The 22,693-nt window shown below is 37.5% G+C and overlaps 1 protein-coding gene across 1 annotated transcript in view; it reads right to left on the minus strand.

Annotated features, from left to right (window-relative positions):
• Positions 1-22,693, minus strand: part of LOC121315542 (protein eva-1 homolog C-like) — a 105,646-nt gene that overhangs the window by 14,163 nt on the left and 68,790 nt on the right. Inside the window, exon 6 of the mRNA XM_041249717.1 lies at positions 151-303. Within this exon, the coding sequence (XP_041105651.1) occupies positions 151-303 (153 nt within the window). The remainder of the gene's footprint in view (positions 1-150; positions 304-22,693) is intronic.

Here is a 22,693-nt window from a genome sequence, read left to right on the forward strand (position 1 = left end):
TACAGATCTTAAAAATATGTATACCTGTCATCTTTACCACATGTCAAAGCATACAAGGCAACTAACTAATCACATACAGCACTAACGATTTTTTCTGAGGTTCTTTGATGTGGCTGTGGTTTGATCGACAGAAAGAACATGTGAAAATACCTGGCAGTGTATCCGTTGCTATAATCGGTGGGCCATCAAGAAACACCCCATCTCCTATAATATTTGGGTCATGTGATCTGGGCGGCTGAGGGTAGCTCAGACTGTGGTACTTTGTCGGCTTGGGGTTGGCTCCTTCCAACAGTTTCTTTGGCACTAGAGAGGGAGGAAAGAAAAAAAAAAACTAGATGTATATGGTGACACACGTCTAGCTGGATCACAGACCTACAAAGGTGAATTATTAATAGAACATTTCACAAACCTGTCCTGTAAAAATGTGACAAAGCCTGAATGACTGCTATGTGTCCAGTTCACATGTCTGTGCTCTGCATACATACCTGTACCTATTTGTCTTATTTGGTTTGTATTGTGACTTTGCCTATGACATATACTTTTGTCAGAGGTCACTGTTGTCTGTTGCCCGTTCTTTCTTCCCTCTCTGTCTTGTACAGTATATCTAATACATATGTCTGTCTGACTGCAACCAGAGTAGACTGACAGTCCATGACGATGTAAGATTCTCATTCAATTATTCATTCTGGTAGACCAGCGTTGAATGTCTGAACATTGTTGTTTTTATCTAACTGGTGCTGAAATAATATACAAGAACTCGAGAGTTCTACTAATTTCAGCTCCTAAAAAATTATCCCTGCAGGTTTTGTATTGATACATTCATGTTCAATTAATATTGTTTATATATGATTTGTGTCAAACCCTGCCAAATCCTAATCTTCTCATGAATAAGTGGGTGGTTAAAAAGTTCAACAAACTCTCATATTGTCATGCACCTGCTTTACTTTATTTGGTGTGAAAAACCCAGATGAAGACAAACAAGAACAGTATTCATTAAAAACGAGCATGTAAGATGTTTGACAGAAACCGCAAAGATTAGGAAGAGGTAATAGCTTTGAACACCAAACTGTTTCATTTATCACTGCATGCTAAACTATCAGTTATTTAAGTCTTGCAGTGAGTCCATATTTGAACAGATAATTGAGGGAAATAAAGATATTAATAGACATTGGGTTAAAAAGGCAAAGAAAAAGGCCTAGCTAATTAAAACAGTATAGAGGTATGTTTGCTTAACAGCTGCCGACTGCAAATTGTAGACCAATAAGAAGACAACCTAATGATCTTCAGATTGAGTTTGCCACACCCAAGGTATTGACATTTATCCTAATCGCATTTGGTGAAGGGTCTCTTTTCCATACAGATATTATCAATGCAAGCGACAATTTTCCTAAAACGTTGCTATGTACCAAGCTGGGATGAAAGGTAAGGGCAGCAATTGGGTAAAAAGGAAGGGCAGAGAAAAGAACCTATTAAAATGTCTGAATAGGTATGACAATCCCAGCAAAGGAAATAACTCAAAGGTCATGTTAAGGCTAACAAAACAGAACGTAATATATTGCTTAAAGCAGAACCTGGGCTCAGAAACAATAAAAGTATAAAAGTTTCTACTGTTTAAATTAGGGATGCAACAAATCCAGGATTCGGTTTCGGATTCGGCCCAAATACTTACTTTTTGAACAAGGTTCGGATTTGGACGAATACTTTGGATTTGGTGAACCGAATCCAAATCCTATATCCGCCCAGACGCACATCCATTTTAATACATTCCCTCAATGTGTGCAGTTCTTTAAATAAGAGACACAACTCCAGTATTGAATGTAACTGTTGTATTTAATAACAAGAACACATTTGATGAACTCTGTCACAACTCTTAACTCCCTTAACAAATTACTCAGATGTTGAATGCAAACCCCCGTATGGAACAGCACATTGCATCACACTTTTCATGGAGTAAAGTTATGCAGTAAACCTGTAATATATAGTAATGGCACACTGTTGTAGACTTTTGTGCTTTGTTGCTTTGTCTGTCAAAAGTATTCTAGAGATCATACTGAGAGAAAAAAAATCAATGCACAGAAATATATATTTTTTTATAACTTTACAACTGTCGGATGTGCAAGACGTCGTTGAACAATATGCTTTAGTAAATTAAATTACGTTATTGTAATGTGCCAATACAAGTTGAACGATTTGGAAACTGCTGTGTTTTATTAAAATATTTTAAACTATTTTGAAGCCTATTTGATATGTGTTACACGGTGCATTTAAATCAATGTAGGTTTTATTTCGCAGGGAGATTCAGGTCACTCATCACGGTAATTTTTTCCTCATAGCTTTCAGATCAGGTGACAGAGGTTGAAACGTCATTAAAGAAAATAGAGGGTTAGGCAAAGATGCAGCTCTCCTTTCTTGTAAAGGTAAAGTAAAAGGTTCTGTAGTTTGCCGTTTCTGTTGTGGGGGGTAGGGGCTAGCGGTAAATTGTGTACGTTTCAAACTGAAATCTTATTCTGGGATTTCCGTTCGGTAATAAAAATACTACAGTATTAACTAAAAGGCTCAAAACTATAGATTGTGTGTGTCCCTTGTTAGTAGCTATCAGCTTTTCTACTCCTACAGCCAAAACGCCACTGTCACATTTCTTACTCCTGTGTGTTAAATACATATTATATTTCATCTCCAAATATGCAAACATTAATCTTAACTGCAGTTCAGCTTCAGAAATAATTTATGGTGTAATTGTGTTCTACTTCCTGCATCTGGATGCTGTCACACTCAATCTAATGCAAACGTTATCCAAAATTGCATGGAGTTGATTTCATTTAGATCAACCAAAGCTATGAAATCAAGGCAGCATCAGTAATTATGAGGTTCACCGGCTTTGAAGCTGGTGCATATGAAAGTGTGATAAGCCTCCCTTGCAGTGTCACCTGTGGTTATTACTTATACCAGACAATGAGTGAGTCTTTATTACTGTAATCTCTAATACTAATTAACGTGGGAGAAATAAGCAGTTTTATTCTGGGAAAACAGCCCCCCTATTAATCATCCCATGCATACAGAATTAATTTCATCTGCCTCAGCTTGTGGGAAAAATCCTGATTTTTATTTTCCAGCCTTGGATGATTTTCTTGTTGTGGCTCTGGCACACAAGTTATTGCTGGTCGGGTGCCAAGAGACATACTTACTTCACAAGTTGATCAAATAAGAAAAAAGTACAGTTAGTTTGTGGTCTTTAGACTTAACTCTCCCTTTCAGCCTGGCCCAAACACAGCCCACCCTTTCCTTCCAAACATCTTGACCTCTGTTGTAGAGCTCTACCCTTTCCTTCAAACTTCTTGACCTCTGCTGTAGAGCTGCCCTCAGGACTAACATCTAATGGATATCTGCTTTCCTGTGTTCTTCATTCTTTATTCGCTCTACCCATTCATGAGGATCTATTGATTAAGTCCTACAGGTTGAAAGGTCAAGCCCAATCAGATGAGGGTGACCTTTGACACCCAGCTGAACTTCATGCAGTTAGACACTGCCTGAAGGAAGCTTTCAATGTTTGTCCTCAACAAGGAAACTGGATTAAAATCCAATTAAAGGGTATCACAAGTCTCTGATGTAATTAAGATTCCCTGTAAAAGGAAGCTTTCGCTAATTCTGCTGCCATATATTTTTCAACAGCCCATATCTATTTGAGGTACAAACCTTTTTCTGCTGGAAAGTCCTTTGATCTTTGGCCAAACACTGGCCTTATACACTATACTGTTTAGAAAAGATGTTTAATCCATGAAAACTGACTTTTTGAAAATGTTCTTTAAATTGTCTTCATATCTGGTAAGAAGTTCCATTCAAATTCCACTATGTTTAATTACCAATTTCAATCTCACAGTGTCTTAAACCCTGGTCATATCATAGATAAAGACCACACACTGAGATTCAAATTTACAATATATCAAAGACATCTTAAATATTTTGAGATATGGACCATAAAAGCAACTTTGACCCTAAACCACTATAAATTAACATGTTACATCTGCAGTTAAGTAGGCCTGTTGTTTAAACAAAGCTACATATGTGAGTTACAGCAAACTAGCTGCTTTGAGATATTTATTTCCATGGAGCTATATTTTATTTGACAGTGAAAAACTAAGGCTAAGTGTTCTTAGCAATCCAATCGGGTTAAAATATTTTATAGTAATATGCTTTTTCACAAGAGGAGTGCTGTCACTGGTGTCAGTATTGTGTGGAAATGCAATGTAATGAAAGTTATGATAGCAATCCATGTGTAAAAAAGTGCACCAGGATACTACAATTAAACTCAAAGGATGACCAATTATAATCAGCTAGCAACACTATGTAAACATCAGATTATGGAGACTAACTTATGAGCAACTACACCAAAATCACGATTAAATGCAAAGCCTTATTTATGACAGAATAACTACACTTTATAACAGCACATACCATTTTAAAACATTTAATTTGTTAGCATTTATGTCAGTTGACAGTTAATAATTAACCTAAAAATAATAAAAACAAGGCAGGAGCTTTTTTAATAGAGTAAGATAAACCATTCACAGATGAGGCAGAGGAGGGTGCATTAAAACTCACTGTGACAGGACAGCGTCACTGGCAAGGCTGTTATTTACCAGGAAGGGGCACTCAGACACAAAAGTTGCAGTGAAGCGCTAACGTGCATGTTTAATAATAACAAATAAACGAAACATTAAACACAGCGGCAAAATAAAACAAACAGGTTTACAAAAACTCACAATAATACAAGACGAACCAACATTAACTCTATCCATTTCTTCCTCACTAACAGCCGTGATCCCCTATTTATACTCCAGCCACATTCCCATGTGTTTTGACATGGAGAAATGTAACCCCCTCCCCCACACCAACACACACACTGGTGCACCGGCCTGACTTTCCCTGCCACAGTGACCAACAGAGAAATGTAATGCAAGCGGGAATGACAAGGATTTAGTCAATAATTTCCCAAATAAACTACAGCTAAAAATGACTAATAAAGTATAATGGCAACAATTTGCCAATCAGTGCTGCAGGTAGTTAAAAAAGCCATAGGGAGCCATGACTAAAATGCTCTGGGCAAGCCCCCCCTTGTTTGCAATGGCTTTTCTCCAGGTTGCAGGAGCCATGTTGCTCATTTGAGAAAAGGAATAAAAAGCTACCTTGGGGAAGGTTTAACAGTAAAATGGTTTATACTGTTTGGCTCAAGAACTATAAAATCTGATTAGTTGTCCATGAATAATACATAAAGGCAGGGGAACAAAGCAACAGTTCAGCATTTAATAGCACAAGATTAAAAACATGCGCAGACAGCCTCTTGTGTTGGAAGAGAGTGACCAATAGTGTCTGGTTTCAATCATCTCCCCCTAGGGTTCTATTTAATTTGAAACATCAAAGTCCATACAAACAAATGTTAATTTCATTCCAGTAAAGGCTATGAATGGATAAGGTGAACGTGGACATCCAGCATTATCCAGAAGAGACGGAATGTTTTACTGCATTCTTATAAAGGCAAACAGTGTGGACTTTACTGTAATAGAGAAGTACTCGACATCATTCACCTAATTTTTGCACAACTTTGTAGAATTTGAGATATGTATAGGCTATGTTTTATGCTTGTGAAAAACAGCTACAGAATCTCAGACTCTCAACTTTATTTTCTTGACACATCCTGATTGTTGATCTTATAACTCAAGTCAACACTCTTCAGATTAAAAATGGAGAGAACCCTCACCATACCTGAGTTAACCAACTAAGCTCACATCAGTTTCCTCCCATTTTTATTTACATCAAACAAACACCTTTCTCTCCCACACATGTGTGAATAATCTAGTAACACCCACAGTTGCAGAGAGACTCAAATACTGCCTTTCAGCTCTAGAAAACTGTCTAGAAAACACCTTTCACCTGTCAAAATCAAACACGGTAATTATGGATGCTGCCAAGGCATTGGGTAAGGTGAATGTTGCTGCCTACACAGGACACTTTTAGAACAGTCAACAAACTTTTCTATTCATTTCTTATAGCAAAACATAAACTTAATGTACACAGAAGAAACAAACAATCAATAAAACAACAAAGCGAATCCTTGTTTTATAAAATAAGATAAAAGTATTTGTACTGTAAACATTGTCAGAGTAGACAGTGGTGCAACCATGCATATAACTAGTGCCATAGCACAACTATTTGAAAAAATAGCTGTGCTATGGTAATGAAACATAATGAAACATGGAAGTAAACTAATAATGAAACATGAAAGTAAGGTTGAATGACTTCATGACAGAATGGCTCAGAACACACAGGGTTTTTAAAAACAAACTGCAGCAACGGCTGGAAGGGGTCAAAACATTCTATAAGATGGAACACAAATGTACTCTAACCAAGACAATGTGACTTGCACATCCTCTCAGGATTATCCTGGTGATTAATCTGCTTTTTAAACCAGAAAGGTCAAGGAGCTGAAATATGACCGTCCTATATATAATAAAAAGGTCATGTTCCATTAAGCAGGTCTGGAGACACCCAAGTTGCTAGTTATCTCAATGACTGGTACCAGTCCTGATTAACTAACATGGGAAACTAGCCATTCCCAATATACATCCATTCCCTATGGACATGTTAAACTGATAATCAATTGATCAATTAAACAATGTAACCTGTCCACATTCTCACATGGCTTATCAGTTCCCCTACAATCAGGTCAGACTTAATCAGTCCACTTCTCACATGGCTGGCTAGTTTGATTGTTCAAGGGCTTTAACCCAGACCCTCCCCTAATGCAAAATATGCCCTCTATGTACATATATTTATAACATGTGCCTCCCTGTATATCATCAGGAGAGGCAAACCCCCACAATTAATTAGCCTACATTATTAATTACAAATATGGGTACCAAGCAAACTCATCCCCCACTTCTTTCAGCTCCAGAAATGTTTTCTCTTCTCTTTGGTCAGCTTCGAGATTACACATTTAAAGGGACATGCGTGTACCTTTAAACAATGGTCCACCAATGCACAGTGTTTCCCAATTTAACAGAATGAATTACAGTAGCAGGATGCAACAGCACCTCCAGTCGGGGTGTTCAATCACCGGCGATCTGGCTTCCTGTACACAGGGTCTCCATATTTTACATGATTGCAAAACAAACAGTATTGGGAATGAAGTTGGCTTCTTCTCAATGGAAAATTGAAACCAGTGGTAATTGTCGGTGTCTGTTTCATGAAATAGTATGTAAATATGTTAAAGAAAATGTATTTTTTTTAAAAAGCCCTTGCATTACATTCATAAGTCATTTCTACCCTTTCAGTGTGGTGGTTTTCCAGGTAAAGATCAAATTCAACTGCAACAGTTTCACATCATTAAATAGTTATGTGTTCACTCTTATAATAAAGCACTATAGTGCATATATGAATTAAACCATTCAGAGGCCATATTATTGGAAATTCTGCACACGGCTGAGCAAACAGGAGAACCCAGTCTGACAAGCAGCAATCGTTTTTCCAAATTTAAGTCAGTCTTTTACTACAGTGAACAAACAGCGATGTCTTTGTACTGTAACAATTACATTTATACAAATTAAGACAATACATGCACACTATTACACAAATGGAGACCACCTTCAATCTTTTTTTTTTTTAATGCTGCAATACTGATAGCAAAACTAAATGTTGAAATGCAAGATAGGAATACTTTACATTACTTTACATTAAGAATGTCAATGATTTTGTCATTAATATGTTATTTAGCAAAAAGAAATCTGCACTCTAGCAATACATTTCAGTCAAAGAAACTCTTTGAATTGCCTCCAGCAAGCATCGAACATATCATTTTTTTTTTTTTTTTTGCAGGAATTAGCTTTCTTGTTCAATAATTCTGGGTATCAGCTATAGGGACACCCTTTGACTGCTGTATTTATGGAACAAATAACCCCTTGATGATCGGTATAGTCTGAAAGAATGACAAACGGCTCCTGAACAAAATAAGAAAGAAACCCAAACAGAGTAACCCTTCCACTGCATCCAATAGACTGACAAAAAATAAACAGACCCAGAGGCATTAGAAGAGCAGGCGTCTGGAACATCAACAACTCAGGATGCATAGTTTATAAACATCCCCAGGCAGCAGCACTCGTCTTAGGAGGAATACTGTAATCAACAAGCGCCATCATCCTGAACACTATGGCTTCAGTACAAACAAACAAAGAGGCCCGGCAAACATTGGCAATGTTACTGCAGTGTTGTAGCTACTCCAGTTTATTGATTTCAATCAGTCTGCTGCTACTGTTTACAGCTTCCAGCACTATATTAAAGAATAACTTGATGCAGGTCTACAATGTCTCAGTTTTCTTAACTGATGTATTATTCATCTTGTTTAGATTCGCTTTGCATATCAGTTTCTGTTTCAGGTGTTTAAAGCACCCTGCTGCTTCAACAGAGCCGTCAGTGATTTGAAATCCTAGCCTGTGATTGGTTAAAACCTCACCATAGGTGAAAAAATAGATTGAACTATTGCACTAACATCCTTGCACCATTGATCAATAGTCTCAGTCTGTCATGTGACTGGTTCACATCACTGTCAGTCCCGCCCCTTTTCAAAGGAACGCCTTTCTCCCCTGCAATCTTCACAAGAGAAAATGGCCGAACACTGATTCTGTGAGTTGACAGAAAATGAATTACAAACCATACTACACAAAAAAGATGCTCCAAATACCAAAATGGTGATTAAAACATCACTGTCACTGTTTTCTGACTTTCTGAAATTCAAACAAATTCAACTCAATGATGAAAACAAATATGACTGGCAGGATATAAACTGGGTTATGCAGCAGTTGGCAAACCAGACGGAGACAGAGACAAACTTTGCTAACCCTAATTTATGAACGTCTGTTATTTATTTATGCTATTTATTTACTTATGCTGTATCAATTATATGTAAACAAAATATATGAAGTCGTATTTACTATCCAACCTTGCCTCACTTGTATTCTTTTTTTTGTTCTTTTCTAAAATTTTGTATTCGCCATTTCTTTTTTTAATTATTTTCTCCCAATTTAGAATATCCAATTATTATTTAAGATTGGTTCACCGCTACCACCCCTGCACTGACTCAGAAGCGGCGAAGACCAGTTATCCACCAGTCGAGTTAACTGACACACACACACACACACACACACACACACACACACACACACACACTGCACCTTTATCGAAAGAAAGACATTTAATCCAGTACCAGAGATTAACAATCTCAGGAAATGGTTAATAGTTCTTACAGTTAATGTTCATTAAATTGCATTTCATTATTTTTCTAAAATTGTAGATTCAACTTCACGTGCCAGCTTCTGTGAGTGCACTGGATAAAACAAGATCTTTCTGCCTTTCAGACAGCATGAACAGCAAAACCACCTTCCACTAGACTAAACTCATAAGAGCCAGTTTATTTTTGCAATTCACGTTTTGGTTGCTGATATTTTGTTCCCTAATCATATGTGATATTTTTCTTTGGCTGACTTCATCTGCCTCATTATGATGGCAGTGCACAGCTATTGGCAAGTTAGTTCTGTGGAACAAGAACAATATATATCTTTTTTTTTTTTTTTTTTTGCAGTGGAATTTCAAAATGTTCCAAACCTAAATCAGCTCTTCCTCACAAATGTACCCTCTAATAATTTCCAAAAGTACAACAAAGCCGCTTCAGGCTGCTTAAGCACACGCAGATGTGAAAACTTAGCAAGAAGTGGTTATCCAATTGTTATTAAAGGGTTAAGGTAACAGCTTTCCTTCTTACAAAAAAGAAATAATGGAACATTCCAATAAATGAGAAGTAACAATGGTATTTAAAGTCAAATAATGGATGTGTTTTCAGAAATCACATCATGCATATTTATGAAGGAACATTTAATAGAACACATTAAGTTAACCAAGACAACACATGGTTTAAAAGAACTGAACCCAACACACCCACGCATTGAAACAAACACAGCATTCTCTCTCAATGGAAAATGCTGGACTACTTTATTTAGTGGGAGGCATCTGTTTTAGGATCCATGATACCTGTCAGAGCATATGTCAAAATACTTCCTCCTTGTCAGCTGTGTCACCTTTAAGACACGTTCTGTGGTTTTGTGGGATTTAAAATGTTGCTTATATTAATGCTGTTTTATAGTTCATAGCTTTTCTGATATGCTTTCTCCTTCCATACACTCATGACTAACAGCCATTTCTTTTAAAATAACTTATCAAGGCCAGGGAACAGCAGTTTGTTAAGACACCTCTATGGACCCTTATTGTAACCAGACTCAGGACAAGCCTTTTTGAGAATCACATCAGTAGCGTTTCAAAGCTTAGACTTATTGTCTTATCTTTATTACTATATTGACTTTGAGACTTTATTGGGTCATTATACTGGTCTAAATAGTGCTAGTTAAATTGCTTTCATTTTTCCCCCCAAGACAGAGCAGTCAGTCACAGACGCTTGTACGAAAGTGACTAAAAGCTTACTGTACTCTATGCCATAACACAGAATTATCTAGGAGGTAATGCCCACTGCACAGAGTATTAGTATGTGGATAGCCTACTGTCTGCCAGCCGAGAAAAGGGAATTAATTTTTGTTCTAATTCAATTCAAAAGAATATTCTCCTGAGGGCCACCCCTTAGGTTCTGGTTGTTTTAATAGCTTTCCACAACATTATACATTTTTAATTTGAAGCACAATCTGATTCAAACTACAAAATTGCCAAGCTGCATCCATACCCATTTATTACAATAAAACTCACAATATTAAATATGCGTGGTCTTCCAATTGTTTTAAGCCTTGCAGACAATGTTATATTAAAACCCATAAAGATTCTTAACCCTCATAGTAAAATTATTTTAAATGAGGGTGGGGTGTGTTTGTAAAAAATACCACATGCTTAATGCCAACCATAACCTACTTAAACACAGTCTGAGGATTATCAGACCTTACGTATGCTTTTTGTCCAAGCGTCTCCTGTTTCAACAATGGAGGTACTCAAATTATTATTATTAATTTTTTGTTGAGGTTTTGCTATTTATGACTTTTAAAAAAATATCTTGAAATCTCTTTAAAAAACAAACAAAAGAAGTTGTTAAAACAGCATCTAATCATAGTCTGCATCTCCCACGACTTGTATCAAGATAGATGTAAATAGATGTATTTAATTCAATCACACTGACTAAACTAAAGCATTGTGCAGCACCTAGTTCAGTCCATATCATGACTCTTATGTATACTAAGAAACTGTACACCCTCCATTCATCCAGTATCCTTATCTGTTTTTTAAATCTGAAGGAGCTGGAGTATGCTTATCTGCTCTAGTAAAAGCCTGACTTGCTAGTCGTGTTTCAAAAGTCAAAAGACTACTGCAAGTTTAAAAGCAAAGTTTAAACCATGAGAAAATAATAAAAAAAATTATGAAGCAAAAGTATTGTGAAAGGCTTCTCAGAAGTACTCTTTTAATGAAATATCAAAGCGTTCAAAACAATGGGCCACAGTGCTATGTATCCAGTTTGATTTAATTCATGCTCTCAATACATTACTGCTACGGTTTGAAACCCCAGCCAGGGATTTTTTTTGTACTTTAGAATCAGATACAGAACGTAAGTGTTATCAGACTTACCTCCAAGTTATGTGAATGAAGAATTATGAAATATTCCAAAGGTACTGCTATTATAAACTCCCAATCATATAATTTTCTATCAAAGTGTTGGAGCAAGTTAGTATTGAAGTTTCCCAAACAATGCGCCACAGTGTATCCAGTCCACTGCCATCCTTAGGTAATGACAGCGCAGACTGGAGTAAAACGAGGAACTGACACAAAGCAGCTGCTTGTTACCAACAGAATGCCAGGAAGTTCCAAACATCTGCTTTCTGAATTAAAAATGCTCAACAGCATCTGTGTTAAACCAGGAGTAGTGGTTGCAGCAAGTTGGGAAAGAAAAGAATAAACGGCAAAGCCACAAGGAAAAAGGATTGGTGAAAGATCCCAGAAGAAAAAAAGAAAACTTGTGAAGGCAGCACAGGCCGGGTCTACTAACTGAAACCATTTGGTGGAGAAGGTAGTAAACTCATTGAGGGGGGGGGGGGGGCGGGGGGGGGGGGGGGGGGTCTCATTTCCTCCCTCCCCTCAGACATCTGCGGGTGCTGACAGGACTGGTATATGAACTACAGTAGCAGAGCACAGTCTCTACAGGGATTCCCAGAGATAATATCCTCCCAGTTTATAACTAGACTCTGCTGTACCTCAATGTGTCAAGCAAATGCCCTATTTTCATTTCTTCATTGAGTTCTGTTCTAATTGGAGAGGATTTACAATAGCATCTAAGTCATTTTGAAAAATGCTGCATAGTTTTTTCCGCTGTCTTCGCTAGTTAAAATCCTTACCAAATGATCGTCAATGGCAATGCAGTTCTGCTACAATGACAATGCAATGGGGGGCAATCATAGTGCAAGGGTGGTTGTCAATAGTAAGATTGGTTAGTAAAAATATACCACAGTGGTACACGTTTCATATTCTGATATTCAAACAGTAACACTATGATACGAACCAACGCACACTGCAAACCAATTGCAATTCCATTGAACAATATCAGGCCGTATTTGTTCCATAATCAATGTATTACAATCTACATGAGTTTTCTCAGGTTACTATACTGGTATTATAATGGTATTCAAGTGGTATTTTGAAAGTCATTATTGCCAGTAAGGTCTGTAAACTGATACAGTAGGTGCAGAAATGTAATCCAGTTCCTACTCAAAGCTTGTGCAAAAACTTTGCTTTTAACTCCTTAACTTCTCATCAATTGGCAAGTCTCCTTTATCTGATGGACTACGGTTCCTATTACTGGCAATGGTTATAAAGGCAAACATTGGGACGACTTCAACTAACAATGCAACAGCTACAGTGACTTGCAATAAAAGCAGTTTTTTGTCCTCAAGAAGTAGCAGTAGAAGAAGTACCAGCAGTCCGACTAGAAGTATTGTCCTAATAATTATAATTATAATTGCTGTTGTTATTTCATTTAGTGATCATGCATAGAAGTATCTCATTTGCTTTAAAAACAAAGTCCACGATTACAGAGTAAGGTGCACCACAGCTGACCATTTAAACCAGGCCCCAGTGGAAGTTTGGTTTTACAGCCCTTGTCCAGTTTGAGATCCTACAGGATTTTTGCAAAATAATGCCATTGGGAATGTGGAATAAATCCAAGCCTGTGTCAACTAACGAGTCCACCTCTGCCTACATGCATCAGGCTTAAAGTCAGAATTGATCAATCTCTCATCAGACATACAATACCTGCAGACAAAGTCTCTCCGACTTCCAGATATACCCTGTACCTATTATATGACAAGGGATTAGTTCTTTCCTGGATTAAAGATCCTGCTTTTTAATTAAAAAAAAAAGAAAGGTACAGGCTACTTATGATATTCAGCACTTCAACATTTGTTTCAGTTTTGTTGTATTGGTGTTGCATGCAGAGCTGGATTAACGCATAGGCAAACTAGGAAGCTGCTTACGAACCAAAGTTATGGGGCAGGGGAGCAAAATGAAAAACTTTTTTTTTTTTTTTTTTTTAACAGAATTGCGTGCAAACTGGAAGAACTTCACTTGCTGACATTTCAAGGCAGTGTGTCTCACTTGTGTTCACACCAAATCAAACTGGCTGACCCGGAACTTACTGTCTCACTCACTTTCACGCGGCGACACAAGTAAATTCCAGGTCAGTGAGATTGATTTTGCTTGAATACAGCAAACAATGTCTCTTTCGGGGGCAGCAAAGCATAAACACAAGAAACGAGAAGAAGAAGAATGCAAGCGGCAAAGGGGGGGGCATTAGAAAGATTTTTTACAAATCTGTGCTGAAAGCCCCAAACTGGCGAAAACCCTATGCCCGACCGTAGAGAATGAGCATTTTCAAAAACCACCTACGATCAACAGTAAAGCAAGGACAGCTCACTGCCTTTGTTGTAGTGGGGACTGAGAAAGAAGTAACCCATGCTAAACTGTATTTGACCTAAGGTTGCCAACCATCCATACATTTAAGACCAGCCAGTAAAAAAGTTTGAAAAAAGTCACATTTTAACACTAAAACGTAAATAAAATTAAAATGTCAATGATTTTGGATTAAAATAAAGGACGGTGTGTGTATATATATATATATATATATATATATATATATATATATATATATATATATATATATATACACACACACACACACCTTATGTGATGGTAGTGAAAAGTATCAAAAGAAGAATTCCAATTAACAATATTCTGTGCTGAAATGAGTATACACATTCTTCACCGAGTAGCCAAAGCACAGCAAGCTCGGGAGACATCGTCCAAATTGTTATTGGAAATATGCTGGATAGCCTAGATGGAATTTATACAATAACAAGTTACTGACTTGACAGATCTTACAGGGGATCTGGCAGCTGATGAAAACTTTGCACTCTTATCTATACTAGCGGTGAGCCACGTTTTCCTACACTTGTCGAGTTTGCCATTAATATGTTTGCTTTGCCATGCAGTACTGCAGAATTAGAACTATTTTTTTTTTCTAAGCTGAACCTTGTAAAAACAGAAATAAGAAATCATATATCCATATATATATAAGTCTATGACCAACAAAACACCCTATGTTGTTTGTTAATATTTCATTCTTATGACCCTTTTCATCCACTAAACACCCTTTTTATAAAAGAAACTAGGCACATCTATTACACAAGGAGAGTGAAAACGGTGCCTGTATAGAGCAGCTCTGAGCTGATCGGCTTTGACACAGGAATGCAGTGTGTAAAAGGTTTGCACAGTTGTTCCCCAGTAACTCGTCTGCCTCCACATTAAGCCACTTGCTTCAAAGCTGTAACAACTAAATCATTGTATGCACTTTCTTTAAAAATAGTGCTTGACCTAACAACTGTTTGTTTGTTCTTGTTCAGAAGTGACCGAAAAGGAAACCAATCTTTTTACAGCATTTATAAGCAGCCACACAAAAGTTTTGAAAGAACATTAATATACATGTGTGTATGTGGTATTGTTGTTGTCTCTTAGAACTAACTTTTATTTTATTATACACAAATACTGAATGATTATTAATGAAGTAAAAGTTTAATCATGTGTGCCTAGAAAGTAAGGAATATTTTTTTACATTAAAACAGAAACAAATGTTTGTGTTGTTCTTGGCAGTTAAAACATGTTCTACACAGAATGAACTTTTTGAGTGTTGTTCTTTTAATGAAAAATAACTGCAAGTAGAAACTAGCACACACTTTCACTGGAGAATGCTACCAATATTCCACATTGTTTAAAATAGTGCAAGCAGTCAAAGTATGTAAATAACTGGGGGTGTCCTCTTAAGAAAGTTTACTGTAGAAGACTTCAGCTACACCTTTGTGTAAACACTGGAAGCCCAAAGGGATGCCGTATCAAAGAGTCTAAACTTTTCCTCCATTTGCATAAAGCGAAGGTCAGCCTGAGGCAGCTGAAAAGCTGGAATGTGACAGAAGAGGGCATGGGGTGCCGGCTTTACACCTTGTCACTGAACAAATGTGAGTGTAGAATTAGAGAGTGAGAGAGAGAGAGAGAGAGAGAGAGGAGAGCAGCAACAGGAAATGACACAAAACATTATACAACTCAGGGTACTAGTTCTGTCAAAAGCTTTTCAGAGGCCACATGAACTGAATTTCTATAAATATTTTACAGTAAATCCAAACTCTGCACTTGCTATTTTATTACCTCTGTGATCCTTAAAGACAGAAATGTCAGTCTACATTTAACTGGAACAGACAGCATCGTTTAAGCTCTTTGACCAGTTAACAATATGAGTCAAGGTTGCCTTTCATGTAAACAAGGCGGTTGCTGCAATCCCTATAATGACCCAATCAGCGTCATGCCAATTGCTCTGCCATCTGCGGTAAGGGGAGTCAGATAATTACAAGCAGGCCTGCCTGGCTCAGACGGAGTGGGACTCTCCTTGTTTGGGGGTAATCAGCGAAACTTAACAAAAAACATGGCACCAACAGATTGTTTTGCAAATCTCTGCTGATGCACATTGCAGTTTTGCCATTACAATTAAAACTTTGAAACCCAGGGGCCTGGTTTAAAACTTACTGACTAGAATTTAGTGGCAACCATTGTGTTTGTTTTGTTTTAACCAAGTTGGTAGTCCAGGAAAACAAAATCAACTTTTTTAGAGCAGGTTAAAAATGATGTAATATGTTTCAAAGCGCCACTTAATATAAGGGATTGTTTACAAACACTCAACAATAAACATTCCTTAATACAGTTCTTCAGTTTTGTTACAGTCCAATTAAAATACCTTTATTTTTTTGCTGTATTAAACATATTTTGTTTAATGTCTCAATATTCAAAACAAGCAACCTGCAGAAACCTTACCTCATTTTCCTCAGGATGGAGTGGGTAAAACAAATCTATTAAAAGTCACTCGAACAGGTTTAATTTGGATGCTTATATTATAATGTTACTGGAAACCTTGAATAATCATGCTGCAGTCACAAAGTACAACTGTCAAAAGTAATGTAAGCCATTTTCCATTTCTGAGCCACAGGTCACACGCTATGACTGTATGTAGCGACTATGCACTGACCAATTCACTGTATCCATTGCTCGCCCTGGAACATCATTTAGCATAAGTTGCTTCTCTAAAGTCAATATTTTTTTTGTTTGTTTGTTTGTTACAGACTATCGAATCAAGATTCAGAAACCCAATCCAGACTAGCATACTAAAGAAAAATTCTCCATTGTGTTCTCCCAGTAGAAGTTTTTATTCAGATGAGCAAGTTCATAAAGTATCTGCTTCTCCTCGGTACAGATCCAGCAGCCTCAAACATACAGCTGTTCCGTGTGTTTTCTATCTGGAGGCTGCACCGACAACCAGCTGAACTCAAAGCTAATGATCAAACAACTGTACCCAGATTTCAATGACAACAGCTATTTAGATGTGCTGTGATTGCACACCTAACAATTGAGCATCAGCTGTTTGACAGGGGAGTGATCTCTTTGCGGTTCAAATGTTTTATGCTGCAGTTATAATTAGGGTAGCATCATCTGTTTACAGACTCACAGATACTGTAGCACATCATTATAACAAGTCACTAGGTTGGATAAAGATGGAGATAGCTGATCAAGTTGGTAAACTTCTCATTATTTAGGTTACTCGAGTTCAAACTAGTGAGTTCACTGTTCTTTCTTTCTTTCTTTCCGTTTCTACATTGTGTGTTTGACAGTTCCAGGGCGTATTTATCACAGCTCTGCCCTCGGGGTATTGTGTTATGCTCAAAGCTGGCTGCAGGCGGACGGAAACGATCAAACACGTGTCTGATAAATCGGTTATTCAAGTCCAGCAATGTCAATATGCAAACATGTTTTTAAAACATGTAGTTAAATGGTACTGGTACTGTGTAATTTAATCAATACATCAATACATCAAGATGATTTCTCAGATGATGGCAAAGCACCAGTCAGGTATGGAAAAGATCTTAGACAGATTACTAAGCGTCTTTGCTGCTTATCTAATGTATACACCCAAGGAAGGTATTCCAAACTTTATAACTGGATGTACGCTGACAATCGAACATATGGGTTTGTTCTCTGGATCTACGATTAGTACAAAACCTACCAAGGAGTCTGTGTGAAAGAGAGGTTAGTATATATTAAGTTGCAGTCAGCCACTGACTCTAGCTGTGAAGTTGAGGCCAGTAGAAACTGTTTTTATAGCTCAGCTGTCTGTGTTCATCTAGGACCAGTCTGATTGTGTTAACTAACTTTGATCAGTACTAAAAAGGAAACAAAGAGAGAGGTCTTAACCTTTTGTAACAATAACATAATTTGTTCTCATCTTTCCCGTCCCCAGGTAATATTCATTTTTCAGTTTGTGTCTAAATACTTTCATCCATAGTTTATCCTGCTATGCACCTTTTCTTAGCATTTCTGGCAGTTAATTTTTTTACACAGCAGTAGTTTAAGCTTTAGGGAATCTTGGTTATGTTTTTAAAATGGATTACATAACTTAATTGATAAGCCGGTGGTATTTTAATTAGGTGCTTTCAGACAGTGGCGACACACTCAGCTTGAAATTGAAGGCACGCGTAGCATTTACTGGATCCTTCGTATACAGTAAATATAGCTATGAATCTGAGCCACCCGAGTCAGATTGGTTTCAGTGTTGAAGCCAAGTAATGCACCATTACACTAAGACACGCAATATATCAAAGAGATCACAATTTAAAAAGTGACCACACAGTGGAAGTGGGGTTTGTTTCTGCCTGGAGCATCTGAATATAGTTTGCACGCGGTCATCAATACTTGGCTGAATTCTTCCAACTGTCTTGCCAAAAAATAGTAGTGTAATTACCAATGCCTCAGTGATGTTAAAATAAATTCTTAGACTGTGACATTTCCCAAGGGTAAATGTAAGAAGAAAATGTTCCCAAGAAAATGGTGACATTTTTCAACAAACACTAACGAACCTTTTCTAATTGTGCATCAACCTGAACATTATATTACATCCAACATATATCATCGATGAAGCCTTTTGACAAAAAAACAAAACAAAACAAAAGTCCTTTTCCTCAGCCAAACACCACTGGTTACCATCTAGTATTCGTTTTAAATGCAGTTCAGCAATCAACTGAGGATTAGGTCAACACCACTGACTGAAAAGCAATGAACACAGCATATTTTCTTTAATTTCTTATCTATAGAAGCACAAGGACCTGAGCACGAACAAGGTCAGCATCTACGCAAAAATAGCTATGTTCTAAAGAAATACAGAGGGATCAACCTTTGTAACCTTTTTCTGTAAAGACAAATTCTAACCTAGCCAGGTGTGTTTCAGCTGTCATTTAAAACCATATGGACTGCTTTTTAAAGGGTGAATGAAACATAAACCAATTTTAAGTCATATAAGTCACTTTTAAACAAACTTAAAACAACTAACTGTCTGGTTTGAAGTTTAAAGAAAACACTTTTGTGTCAAATTACACCGCAAGTCTGTAACTCACAGGATAACAAGATAAGGTGATTGAAGCAACAAAGTCATTTTATTAATGCTACCCAAGAGTAAAATAAGTACTACTAGAGCGGGGCAAAGAGTTTTGTGTGGTAATAAATCAATGATATGTCTTCAGAGTGACCGTTACAAGTTAACTATTCTCTTAATCCTTACCTCAAACCATTACTGCCTATTGTAACAAAACTCCACTTTAACCCATTAACAGCTTCTTATGATGTAAAGAGCTGTCCAGAGCTGAATAAACATGTATTTATTTAATTCTGTTAAAGGAGCCAGCGTTCAAGAGTCATACATACAGATTATTAATCACATCAAGTTAAAAAAAAATACAAAGAGTGCTGAGATTATCAAATAATCGTGATAAAAAAAAAGCTGGAGCTGGCAGCACATTTAATCAACGCTGGAAACATGTTTCAGAAATCTGTATTTAATTGGCATGTTTGTGTCAAAGCATTTAATAGAACTTCAGATGAAGACTTAAGACATTGTTTGCTCTGACATAATGTTTTTTGATTACTTGGGTCTTTTCAAGTGCACATGAAGGGATTGTTTTAAACCAGATGGCTGGGCCCCTGTGGATCCAGGCTTCCACAAGTTATGGCTCACATTGCTTTCGATGTTCTGAACCAAACCTGAAGTTTTATAATATCTCATACTTTCTCTCTCTTCCCCTCTCTAGCTTCCAGGATTTTTAATTCGCTCCCCTAGGCATAGCTCTTGGGGATTATTAACCACAACTTACACATACAATCACAGACAGCAGTCTTCCACTTGCATGCTGTATAACACATGTACACTACCAGGCTACTGTATGTCTACCCCAGTTGGATTCAGCAATGCCCTGGTGTGGGGCATGTTCTCTTCCTATATGCTGGGTCCCTTGACTATGGAGGTAATGCACCCATCCACTGTACCAGAACTGGTTTGAGGAGCATGATAGACACATCGGGCATTTTGCACAGACACCACAATAACCAGATCTCAATTCAAGTGAGCATGTTTGGGATAAACTTGAACAACACATTTGTCAATCCCTAACAGTGACCTTTTCAGCACCTTGTGGAGTGTATGCCATGTTGTGACAAGGCCGTGATATTAGGTACATGTCCTAATAAAGTGGCCAGGCATTGTATATTAAACAGTATTAAATGGTTAGAAAACTACATATTCCAGGAGTATTAGACAGAGGCACCCTTCAAACAATAGTGTATGTGACTGGGTGGTGTGGATGTGGGTGTGCCTGACCCTTGATATCACACACACCTGTCTTGCTCCGTCAGGTTATTGGACATTAATAGTGGAGAGCAATACTTCTTGTAATAGTGCCTTCCTTATCTGAACTCTCACCCTCTTCCCCCAGAGACTCATCACTGTATTGAAAAACAGTCACAGTCCAGTTCTGTGGGTTATATACATTAAAACATTTATACGATTTAGCATAAAAACAGCTAAAGAAGATATTATGGTCTTTTTTAATGGATGGTACTCATCTCTATGTCTCTAATATTGTATGTCTTATCCTAATGGATAATTATAACAAGGAGAGTCAGACTAGCTGGAAGGAAACCACCGACTAAACCTGGGTAACCTCTCTCCACAAGAGCAACTGCACTCTTATAAACTACTGACTCGAGCCTTGGTGACCTGGGAAGCCCTGCTTTCCCCATTGGGCTCTGAAGAAGTGCTGGTAGATGTATTATGCGTGAAAAAAAGCCAGGAATTATGAATTACAGAAGCCAGATTTGAGCAGGAGTTCCTTATTGTACTGTTGCAGCTTGAGATTGTCAGATTAACCTTTCCCCTCTCACTGCTGCAACTAAACCAGCCCCCTGCCACTCCTGAAGAATTAGGATTGAGTTCCGCAACATGACACCAACACTGCAGGCTGTGTTTTAAGCTTCCAAAGTTGTAATTGCTGTCTTATTTTCTAGGCTTCAATATGGCTTGTAGCTAATAGCGTCACTTAACTGGGCAGTAAATGATAACATCTAAAATGAGGTTATGCTAACGCTGTAAATACAACATTTTAGTGGCATAAAAAATGACCAAGTTCATGCATTGATGGAGGTAAGTTTTATCAGTAACTGTTATGTACCACTTATCCAATTGCATTTTGTTTTAAATAAAACTAAACAACAGGTTTTGGGTGTGTCACTCCCCCGCTGCTTTATTGCTACCTCCCTCCGCCCCACTCTCTATACACAACAATAGTTTTAAATTGGCATTGTACTGCCAACCACATCTGTGCGTTTATATATCCGTGGCAATAAAATAATGACATATCAAAAACATATTATAGTAATGCTTTGTTAGACAAGTGTTCTGCACCTGCAAGTGTTTTATTACTTAACTGGCAACACCTTACTGTAATATAAGTTAAAGTCTCACTCATCACCAGAACTATACAAACTGGCCAAAGTAATATCAATGCTGAGTAGGGCCAATTACTAGTACAAGGAATTGACTACAAACATTTTAATGGTATAAATCTTTTTTTAACATTCTATACAGTGCTAGCAATACATATAAACATGATGTTCTTTTTTTCTTAAATCTGATGCCATGCAAATAGCAGTGCAACTATCCAACTGTTTTCTTGCTTTCAGAAAATTCTCCTTTGCCCTCACACTTGTTCAGTTTATTTAGGCTGTAACAGCCTAATAGCCTCTTTCAGTCAATTAAAAGCCACAAACAAACACAAGCGAGAGAGAGAGAGAGAGAGAGAGAGAGAGAGAGAGAGAGAGAGAGAGAGAGAGAGAGAGAGATTAAGCTGAACAGATTAACACTGTTTTCTATAATTCTGGTGACTTCAGTCTGATAAAAAGGCATTCAGCTAGACTTCCTTTGATGAAAGAGGAAAGAAGTTGAATTACATTTACCAAGACGAAAAAGCATAAAAACTGAATTACACACTCGCCCAAGAGCCTTCAATCTGATAACAAAAAAACAACAATAATAATTTGAAAACAAACAACCTTATTGCTTATCTCGAGGAATAGTTCAGTGGAATTTTAAGCTACAGTATCTAACACATTTTACATTTTTGATATTGATGTAACCTGTTAAATCCACTTCAATCAGTGTAGATGAAGGGGAGACAGGTTAAAGAAGGATTTTTAAGCCTTGACACAATTGACACATGGATTGTGTATGTGTGCCATTCACAAGGTAAATGGGCAAGACAAAAGATTTGCTATTGAACGGGGTATGGTAGTAGGTGCCAGAAGAATTGCAACACTGTTGGGTTTTCACACTCAACAGTTTCCTGTGTGCTTCAAGGAAGGTCCACCACCCAAAGGACATCCAGCCAACAGCAGGCCAGTGGTCGAAAATGGCTCATTGATGAAAGAGGCCAAAGGAGGCTGACACAAATTGTGCAGAGCAACAGACGGGCTACAGTTAGTCAACTGACAATCCAGTACAACATTGGTGCCGCAAGACCCATAAAGGAATGCATAACTCGTCGGACCTTGACACGAATGGGGTATGGCAGCCAACGACCTAACAGAGTTCCACTTCTTTCAGCAAAACACAAGAAACTGCGGTTACAGTGGGCTAAGGAACAAAAACACTGGACACTGGAGGATTGGAAAAACATTGCCTGGTCTGATGAAT

This window comes from Polyodon spathula, chromosome 5, assembly GCF_017654505.1.
Source record: "Polyodon spathula isolate WHYD16114869_AA chromosome 5, ASM1765450v1, whole genome shotgun sequence".
Lineage (NCBI taxonomy): Eukaryota > Metazoa > Chordata > Actinopteri > Acipenseriformes > Polyodontidae > Polyodon > Polyodon spathula.